The following is a 9,943-nucleotide window of genomic DNA, read 5'->3' as shown; positions in this document are numbered from 1 at the left end:
ACCGCAAAAAGAAAAAAAAAGAAAAAAAAAATGTTTGTTGAACGAATGAATAAAATGTTCTCTCAGAGATGTGTGACGAACTGTGATAATGCTTGTATCATTCCCCGCCACGATCAGCGCTTAATAGAATTTCTACTCTCCCTTCTATTCCACGTTCTGTATTTATGTAGACTGTGAGTGCCCTGAGGGAAAGGAATGTCTGACTCGGTTCTGAGCTCCTCAGGGTGCCGGGTCACATTAGGTGATGAGAATGAAAACGGAGGACCACAATTTTTAACATGCTCGGAGCGGAGAAGATTACACATCCAGAAAGGATCTGGCCGCTTCGCAGAGAACACGAGTCTCATTATCCCCCAAGAATCTCAGCTTGCTCACGAACAAATGACGGCCGATGATACTTGAAGATGGAGTCTGCAGTCCACAGGACCCCAACCCCGGACGCCTCAACATGCGGCCACCAGCGCCGCAGGGCCCCACGCCGTGCTCCTTGCTGCTCGGCCTTCTGGCAAGGCTAGGGGAGACGCTTGCGCATTCCTCTCTCCTCAGCTCCTCCCGCCCTCCCTTCGCTAGCGCTTCGCATTTCGAGTGCTGGATCTTTTTGTCCCCTACTGCGTGCCGTGGCAGTTTCCGAGCGGAAGTGGTGACTGTGAGAGAAGAAGATGGCGGCCACTGTGGTGGCGCCGCCTGGTGTGGTGGCCGGTCGGCCCAACAAGCGCAGCGGCAGCGGGCCGGCAGGCGGTGGCAGCGGCGGCGGCGGCGGTGGGGCAGCCAGAGGGGCGGAGGAGGAACCGCCGCCGCCCCTACAAGCAGTTCTGGTGGCCGACAGCTTCAACCGCCGCTTCTTCCCCATCTCCAAGGACCAGCCTCGGGTGAGCGCCGCGCGCGAAAGCTGCCAGAGGGCCCGGAGGTGGCGGAGCTAGAGCAAGTTATCTTTTCGGCTGCCTAGTGAGGCGCGCTCTGGAAGGACTTGTGTCCACTGTCTTTCCCAGAAATCGGGTTTATCTGGTTAGGAGGAAGGCGGAGAGACCGTCTGAAGCCCTGAAGACTGCCTGACCAAGTGAGTGGCCGGCAGATTTGGGCACTCTCCACCTCAGGTTTGGGAGGCCTGCAGGGGCTAATGAAGAGAAGCAGTGCTTGTGAGAAGCCTTCACACGGGGATTCAGTGTCTCAAGAGGAGGCTGGGCCGCTCTTATGTAGAGGAAAGAGAAATCCTTAGGTGAAAGGGACTGTCACCGCCTTTTGCCTCCAAAAGGGAGGTCACGTGCCTAAAAAAAGAGCAGGCTGGTCTGATTGCATAGTAACAGCTGTTTTGTGCTTTTTTTCTTTTCAGGTTTTAGCGACAGCTAGTACTATCTGTCAAAAGGAGAACAGAACGGGTTCAGTGGCTGGTTGCCCGCATCCTCAGTATTGTCTAGACACTGGGGAACTGGACTGAGCTAGTCCTAGGGACTGCTGGGTCATTCAGCAGTCCCCAGTTCAAAGAAAAGGACTTGCATTCAGTTCAGGAAAAACCTCTTTGACTCCCCACTCCCTCTAAATAGTCTAATGGCTGTTTATTTTGTATAGTTGATTGGGATGGCTAGTCCCTGACTCTTAGAAAGGGGTCAAGGAAGGAAATTTTATGGGAAAAAAAGCATTAGTGGCACTTAAGCTTCTGGAGATGCAATTGATTTCTATATTATCCTTTGTCAGGGGTAGTCTGCTGTTCTATACCAGCTCTGTGTCTGATGCTAAGCAAGTAGATTCCATTCCTACTATATCCAAATTGCAACCCATTAGACTCTGATATTTAGAGTATGCCATGAACATCAAAGGCAGCAGCCTGATTAGTTTTAAATAGGAAAGATAAAGTAAAACTAGTGTTTGAAAATACTGATAGAGGAGTGAAAATTGTGGTTGAAATGGGGGAAAGAATGATACTCAGAGGACCCTCATGACTTTTTTTCATCTCCTACCCTCAGGTCCTCTTGCCCCTGGCCAATGTGGCGCTAATTGACTACACTCTGGAATTTCTGACTGCCACAGGTGTACAGGAAACCTTTGTCTTTTGTTGCTGGAAGGCTCCCCAAATCAAGGAACATTTATTGTAAGGCTCTGCAACTTTTCTTTCAATGTTTCACCATTTTTTCCCAGTTTCCTTAGGATGGGTATAACTAAATAAGAGGAGATTATGAGGGAGAAAAATGTGTCTGTTTGGATCCCATCATAAGGTCTAAGGGCATTCTCTTCACTTAAGAGGTGAGCAGCTGAAGCTGTGACAAAGATTAAAGAATAGCATTTGGATTTTTTCTGAGTCTCACTTACAAAGTTTGGACCCAATGGGTTTTGCTTCTTATTTAGGCTCCAATATGCAAGTTACAAGAGTAATATCTTTGTTTTTCCACTGAGCTTCTAAATATTGAGCTCTTCCTCATCTTTGTATTCCTGGTGCCTAGCTTAGTACCACGCACATAGTAAACACTTAACAAATGTTTAGCGAAGTGTTTTTGAAAAAGAGTGAATCTCAGGATTTATGGAAGCTTAGGAAATAAAGACTAGGATGTTAGCATGGTCTCCATCAAACAGCTCCTAAATTTGGTATGAGCTTTAGAAGGAGAAAAGTGTCATGAAATGTCTGTTCCCAGGATACTTTGTATAACCTAAGTCTCAGCGGGATTTTTAGTTCAAATCCATGTTTAGGGACAGGGGTCAGGGTATGGAGAGGAAATAGCCATGTTTCTCTAACCCGTAAAACAAGACTAGTGACAGACTATGCTGAAACCATTAATTATAGTTCATAAACCTCTTTGAAGTCAAGGACGCTGACAGGAACCCCAAAAAAGCCATAGCAAAGGAGTGTGAATGTTGAATGGGGAGAAAAAATAGGGAAGCTCTGCATGATATTTATGCTTGGTTTACTCATCCCCCTCACCTCCCTTCCTTTAGGAAATCCAAGTGGTGCCGCCCTACATCCCTCAACGTGGTTCGAATAATTACATCAGAGCTATATAGATCACTGGGGGATATTCTCCGTGATGTTGATGCTAAGGCCTTGGTGCGCTCTGACTTCCTTCTGGTGTATGGGGATGTCATCTCAAACATCAATATTACCAGAGCCCTGGAAGAACACAGGTCAGGATGGGAAAATGGTAGAGATGAGGTTTGGGACCAGCAGAGCCCTAAGACTGCTTTTTTGCAACTCGTCTCCCTCCTATCCTTTACAGGTTAAGGCGGAAGCTGGAAAAAAATGTATCTGTCATGACAATGATCTTCAAGGAGTCATCCCCCAGCCACCCAACTCGTTGCCATGAGGACAATGTAGTAGTGGCTGTGGATAGTGCCACAAACCGGGTGCTCCATTTCCAGAAGACCCAAGGCCTCCGACGTTTTTCTTTTCCTCTGGTGTGTGGGTATCTGGGGTCCTTGAGGTGGGAAAGTGACAGGCTTCAGCAGGAGAGATGAGTTAAAGTCCTTGTAGGGGCTTCCCTGGTGGCGCAGTGGTTAAGAATCCACCTGCCAATACAGGGGACACGGGTTTGAGCCCTGGTCCAGGAAGATCCCACATGTCACGAAGCAACTAAGCCCGTGCACCTCAACTACTGAGCCTGCACTCTAGAGCCCATGAGCCACAACTACTGAGCCTGTGCTCTAGAGCCCGTGAGCCACAACTACTGAGCCCACGCTCTGCAGCTACTGAAGCCCGCACGCCTAGACCCTGTGCTCCACAACAAGAGAAGCCACCACAATGAGAAGCCTGCGCACCGCAACAAAGAGTAGCCCCTGCTTGCCACAAGAGAAAGCCTGCACGCAGCAATGAAGACCCAATGCAGCCAAAAAGAAAATAAATTTATTAAAAATAATAATAACAAAGTCCTTGTAACTTCTCCCCACAGAGCTTGTTCCAGGGCAGTGGAGATGGAGTGGAGATTCGCTATGATTTACTTGATTGTCATATCAGCATCTGCTCTCCTCAGGTGAGCTCCTCAGGGCCAAGGCTGCACATCTGAAGAGTAGAACTCTGAGGGTGTATTATCACCCCCTTAAAAGGCCAGGGTATATTTCTTCTCCTTCTTTCTCTTATCTACAGCACATAGGTGCTATCATCTTGACCCCAGTATCTCATTGGCAGACTTTTTTGGGATTCTGGCCCATATCCTGCTGTCTTAGTGTCTGATAGGTCTCTGGGGGGCTTGTGTTTGCTTCCAGAGAATAGTGCTTAACTTTGGCCCCCTCTGACTTCCCCACACAGGTGGCTCAACTCTTTACAGACAACTTCGACTACCAAACTCGAGATGACTTTGTGCGAGGCCTGTTAGTAAATGAGGAGGTAAGAAAAGTCTCCCAATGCCTCTTTAGAAGAAGGCTGTGATTTTATCTCAATGCTGATAAATTTGGTCCCCCTTTTTTTTTCTCTCTCCATTTGCTTTTCTATTCTGCCCATTTTTAGGGCACAATAGACCCTACTGACACACAAAAGCAAAAGATTCATTTGTGGGTTTTGGCAGATCCCCAGTACCATCTGACCACCAGTGGCGTGCTAAAAACATCTCAAGATCAACAGATTAATTGCTAAAAACATGAACATCCACCGTTACACATAATGTGAAAGTTTGTTTTCCCTTGGGCAGGGTTGGGGGAGTTTTGGTCCCCTTTTATGTTTTGTTAAACCTTAGGAGAAAGGAAAAGAGCTGGAGAGGAGAGGGAAGCAGTATACAGAGGAAAGTCTCAGGCCACTTGACTGTGACATTGAGAGGCAATAGGAAACTTAAGAAAGTTAGAATAGAATTATACCTGGGATGTTCTTTCTCTCTTGCTTGCTTGGGTGACCTCTCTTTTTTTCTCCTCATTCAGATCTTAGGAAACCAGATCCACATGCATGTGACAACTAAGGAATATGGTGCCCGGGTCTCCAACCTACACATGTATGCTGCTATCTGCGCTGATGTCATCCGCCGATGGGTCTACCCTCTCACCCCAGAGGCGAACTTCACTGACAGCACAACCCAAAGCTGCACTCACTCCCGACACAACATCTACCGAGGGCCTGAGGTCAGCCTGGGTCATGGCAGCATACTGGAGGAAAATGTGCTCCTGGGCTCTGGCACTGTCATTGGCAGCAATTGCTCCATCACCAACAGTGTCATTGGCCCCGGCTGTCACATTGGTGAGTACAGGTGGGGAGGTCAAGCTGGCCATCCTAGGAGCAGGAACTTGGGGGAACCCTGTGTTTCCAGAAAAGGATACAGAGGGATAGTCCCAGAGAATAAGGAGCTAGAGTGGCTGCCTTAATAAAGGAAGAAATAGGGATGTAAAAACAGTGATACTTTAATTTGTGGCCTGTGAGCCTGTTATTGGGTGACTCTTCACATTCCAGGGTACCCTATATTCACATTCAGGACCAACTGGATAATTAACATGCAATAATATCTGTTTAGTGCATTGCAGTTTACAAAGGGCTTCTGCATACATTATTAAAAACCTTGTGAGGTAGGTATTATTTATAGATAAGTTTATAGATAAACAAAAAAGCTGTAAGGTTGTCTCACCCAAGGTCATAGCTAATAAGAGGTAGTGCTGGGACTTGAATCTGAGTGTTCTGATTTTAAGTCCAGTGTTCTTTCTACTCTTAGTAACTTGCTTTGGTTATAAGAAAGTGATGCTTCTAATGGAACCACCCCTTTTAAAGAAGAACAATAAGTTTCTAATTCTAAAATGTACAAGAAGAGGTGGAATAATTTGGTTCTACTTTTAGGCATGGATTTAATTCTAATAAGGTTCTTGAGCTCAAGGGTTCCTCAGAAATCTTAAGGGTTCTCAGGTTTTTAAGTCCAGTATATAGTCTGTAATTGTTGTAAACCTGGTGGAGGGTAGTCAGGCGTCTCTGGCCCAAGCTTAGAGAGGGAGAGGGTATTCCTGGTGAATGGGGATGGAGTAGTAGAGCTGGGTGGGAGCTGTGCTGATGTCAGTCAGCCCCATTCTCCACAAACGGCCCTGGTCTGGAACTGGGGCCCTGGGTGACCAGGAATCCTTCCTGTCCTGAGCCAGGTGATAATGTGGTGCTGGACGAGGCCTTCCTATGGCAGGGCGTCCGAGTGGCTGCTGGAGCACAGATCCGTCAGTCTGTGCTCTGTGACAATGCTGAGGTCAAGGAAAAAGTTATCCTGAAGCCACGCTGTGTCCTCACTTCCCAGGTAAGACCTGTTCCACACTGCACATAGGCCCCAAGTTGAGTGGTGGTTATGCTGAGCTAGAAAGGGGCCTTAATGTCCACCCAGTCCAGCCTGAATTGAGAGTCCCAATCCAGTGGTTTCATTTGCCTTCTACTTGGCTTGCTAAAAAAGAGTCACTCTGATTTTTCAGAATGTACTTTTCCCCAACACACTAATCAGTCTGTGCCACCCACTCCTTTTTTCTCCTCCAGGTGGTGGTAGGCCCAGATATCACGCTGCCTGAGGGCTCGGTGATCTCTTTGCACCCTCCAGATGCAGAGGATGATGAGGATGATGGTCAGTTCAGTGATGATTCTGGGGCTGACCAAGAAAAGGAGAAAGTGAAGCTGAAAGGTGTGAGGCTCAGCAGGTGTGGGGCATCTATCTGTGTGTCTCTCTGCCCCATAGAAAAACCAGTGTTTCCCCCTAAGGGGTTGGTGCTTCTACTGGGCCTTTGCTAAAGATCCGTGCCTTTTCCAGGTTACAATCCAGCAGAAGTCGGAGTTGCAGGCCAGGGCTACCTCTGGAAAACAGCAGACATGAACATGGAGGAAGAGGAGGAACTACGGCAGAATCTGTGGGGTGAGCTAAGCCTTATTCCTGCCACCCACCTTCTAAATCAGATTATTTTGAGGGAGATTGAACACTTCAGAATCAGACTACTTGTTCATTATTTTTGCAGACAGAGCAGATATATTGCTGTCTGTCAATGGCTCTTTCAGTATTTTTCTCTTTTCTCACCCTTCATGGATTCTCAGGGCTCAAAATCAACATGGAAGAAGAAAGCGAAACTGAAAGTGAGCGAAGTATGGATTCTGAAGAGCTAGATAGCCGGGCAGGCTCCCCACAGATGGATGACATCAAAGGTAAGTGGCCAGGGGAGCAGTGTCTGGGACAAAAGAGGAAAACCTCCAGTTTGGTTGGGCATAAAGTCAGAACTGGATGACTTAAAGCATCCTGGAGTGATATTGGCCCATGAACTTATTCTTGCTTTGATTTTAGTGTTCCAGAATGAAGTCCTGGGAACTCTACAGCGGGGCAAGGAGGAGAACGTTTCTTGTGACAATCTAGTCCTAGAGATCAACTCTCTCAAGTAAGAGCAGCTCCTCCTTATTCTCGTCTCCTCGGGGTAATCCCACGCAGGTGTAGGTTCTCTCCTACTTCTTCCCCAAATAGGAACCTGTTCCCTCGACATCCCAACTGGACAAGGCCGGTAGCATTTGGAGCAAGGAGAACATTATGTTTTTGCCTCAGCATAGACTTCCTCCTTCCAAAACCCTCTCTTTCCATGTTGTTCCATCTGACTTTCTCTCCCCCAGTGTCCTGCCAAAGTCATAGTCCTACAGTATGCTGAAAAGGGTCAGTGAAGGCCCTGGTGTCACCCCAGTCTCCCCACAGGTACGCCTACAACATAAGCCTGAAGGAGGTGATGCAGGTGCTGAGCCATGTGGTCCTGGAGTTCCCCCTGCAACACACGGATTCCCCACTCGACCCAAACCGCTACTGTGCCCTGCTGATTCCCGTAAGCAAAGATTGGGGCTGGGTACAAGGGGTTGGGTGGAGACAGGTATACATCCTTACTGGGCTTGACTTTAAAGGAAATCAGGAGTAGAAGGTCTTGTGAGATATATGTTACTTGTGGTTCCTTTCTCCTTGCCTCTGGACACAGACTAGGTTCTAGGGCAGGTTTGGCTGGTCCAGGGGAGTCAAGTTAGGTTCAATACTGAGTGGCCTTTGAGATTCCAGTATTCAGACGGTACTAGACCCCAAAGCTATACCCAGAATAGACCTGGACTGTCATACTGTCTGACTGAAAATGATTTGACCCAGAATGAGGTGAACCTTTAGGCTGGAAACAGGTATTCTGTGGGAGCCTGCAGCATCTGACCCCCTTCACCTTCCCTAGGAAATTTCTTTTTCCCCAGTCCTGACTGCCAGCACTCCCAAGTCTCTCTGACATAATTCCACAGGACCTGTATCATCTCCCTCTTGTCTTTTTTTCTTTTTTAAAAAAAATTTTTTTAATTTTTGACCTTTCCATGTAACTTGCAGGATCTCAGTTCCCCAGCCAGGGATTGAACCTGGGCCATGGCAGCGAAAGTGCCGAAATCAACCACTAGACTACCAGGGAACTCCCCGTCTTGTCTTGAAAGACCCATGTTATCAATATTGATTTTCTTTGCTGTCCAGGTGTAGGTGCATGCTCAGGAATATATTGCAACTTCTCCTTTCTTCCACAGTTGCTCAAGACCTGGAGCCCTGTTTTTAGGAACTACATAAAGCGTGCAGCTGATCATTTGGAAGCATTGGCAGCCATTGAGGACTTCTTCCTGGAGCATGAAGCTCTTAGTACTTCCATGGCCAAGGTGAGTACCACGTCAAGCCCCACAGTCCTGCATTTACTTTGAAACAGGCCTTGGTGACCTCCATGGAGACACAAAATAGACTGACATGAATCCGTATGGAGTTTGGTTAACAGCTTATTGCTGGGATAGCACACCTTGGAGCCAAACTAGTAAGGCATCCATTTGGAGGTTGCCCTGGGAATGTGCAAAGCACTACCCAGCAATAGTTCCAGAAGTCAGACCTGTCCCAGTATCAGAGTGAACAGCTCATTCTTATCTGTTTTGGAGGAGGCTGCTCCGTGTGTAGAAGGAGGCTGAGGGCCTGGTAGAGAGGCACTAGATTTTGCCTCCTCTCCCTCTGTTATCCATTATGTCTCACTGAACCCTGCAAGGCCCCTGAGATCTCATCTCCTCTGCTGGCCTTCTGCCCTTCTGCAGGTACTGATGGCTTTCTACCAGCTGGAGATCCTGGCTGAGGAAACAATCCTGAGCTGGTTCAGCCAAAGGGATACAACTGACAAGGGCCGGCAGTTGCGCAAGAACCAGCAGGTAAGTCAGGCTGCCTTCCTGTCACTGCAGTGGTTGCCTGGTTCGCTGGCTCCTGGCCTTAGACTCCAGGTGGTTGGTCCCTGGGACTCTGGTTGTTAGAGCTGTTTATCTGCTAAGGAGAAAAGGAGGGTTATGTGCCCCTCCCTCAGTAGCTCTCCACTCTGCTTCCTTACAGCTGCAGAGGTTCATCCAGTGGCTAAAAGAGGCAGAAGAGGAGTCATCTGAAGATGACTGAAGTCGCACTACCTGCTCCTGTGGGTGTGGTTGATTGCCCTCCTGGTTTCTGGGCCAGGGCGAGTGAGAGGCTAGTTGCAGAAGGATGAGTGACCACCATCTGAGCTGAGACTTAAAGGAGCAGAGGCTGGAACTACAGTATTCTTCCCACCGCCAGCAGCCATGTGCCTCCCATCCTGACTGGGGAGTTGAGATGAGGGAAGTTGGGCTGGATAACAGCTCTGCCTAAGGAGGAGCTAGGCAGGCCCTGCAGTTAGAGGAAGGCCAGAGGAACAGCTTTGTGCTCTGGTTTCCCCTCAGGGAACAGCAGAGAGCAGTTGGCCCTCTCTGTTGCTTGTATTTGTTAATATTAAAAAACAGAGAGGGGTATATTTGGTTTCTCTCCAACCCTGACTGATCAGCAGTTGAAGTAGGTCAACAAAGAGTTCTGAACCTCTGATGTGGTAGCCTTTCTTAACACCTGGTGGAGAGGGAGAAGAGGGGTGTTAATGGCCACTAGGTGGGACTGTGGTGTCTCGCTAGTTGACCATTGCCATGGCCATGGTGGTAGAGGGCCTAGATTCTTTTCCAGACTTTGTGGGCCAATTTGTGGTCCTGGAGTGGTGTGCCTGAACCTAGTTCTGTAGA

The 9,943-nt window shown here is 48.1% G+C and overlaps 1 protein-coding gene across 1 annotated transcript; it reads left to right on the top strand.

Annotated features, from left to right (window-relative positions):
* The first annotated feature begins 622 nt into the window (after positions 1-622).
* EIF2B5 (eukaryotic translation initiation factor 2B subunit epsilon) lies at positions 623-9,752 on the top strand. Its single transcript, XM_082624629.1, has 16 exons — positions 623-869; positions 1,962-2,086; positions 2,926-3,111; positions 3,204-3,381; positions 3,873-3,953; positions 4,229-4,306; positions 4,831-5,143; positions 6,025-6,170; positions 6,401-6,542; positions 6,669-6,770; positions 6,947-7,054; positions 7,191-7,281; positions 7,587-7,710; positions 8,429-8,554; positions 8,972-9,082; positions 9,258-9,752. Exons 1-16 carry the CDS (start codon positions 660-662, stop codon positions 9,315-9,317), a joined length of 2,181 nt encoding a protein of 726 aa, XP_082480755.1. The 5' UTR covers positions 623-659; the 3' UTR covers positions 9,318-9,752.
* Positions 9,753-9,943: the final 191 nt, after the last annotated feature.

Source organism: Mesoplodon mirus (assembly GCF_964341445.2).
Source record: "Mesoplodon mirus genome assembly, chromosome: 6".
In the NCBI taxonomy this organism is placed as follows: Eukaryota; Metazoa; Chordata; class Mammalia; order Artiodactyla; family Ziphiidae; genus Mesoplodon; species Mesoplodon mirus.
This window is presented reverse-complemented; position numbering and strand designations above follow the sequence as displayed.

Excerpts from the sequence above, each read along its gene's own strand:
- EIF2B5 (XM_082624629.1), top strand. The coding sequence starts at position 660 with ATGGCGGCCACTGTGGTGGCGCCGCCTGGTGTGGTGGCCGGTCGGCCC. Across the intron at positions 3,954-4,228 it reads TCAGCATCTGCTCTCCTCAG|GTGGCTCAACTCTTTACAGA; the intron begins GTGAGCTCCTCA and ends TTCCCCACACAG. Across the intron at positions 6,543-6,668 it reads GGAGAAAGTGAAGCTGAAAG|GTTACAATCCAGCAGAAGTC; the intron begins GTGTGAGGCTCA and ends TGCCTTTTCCAG.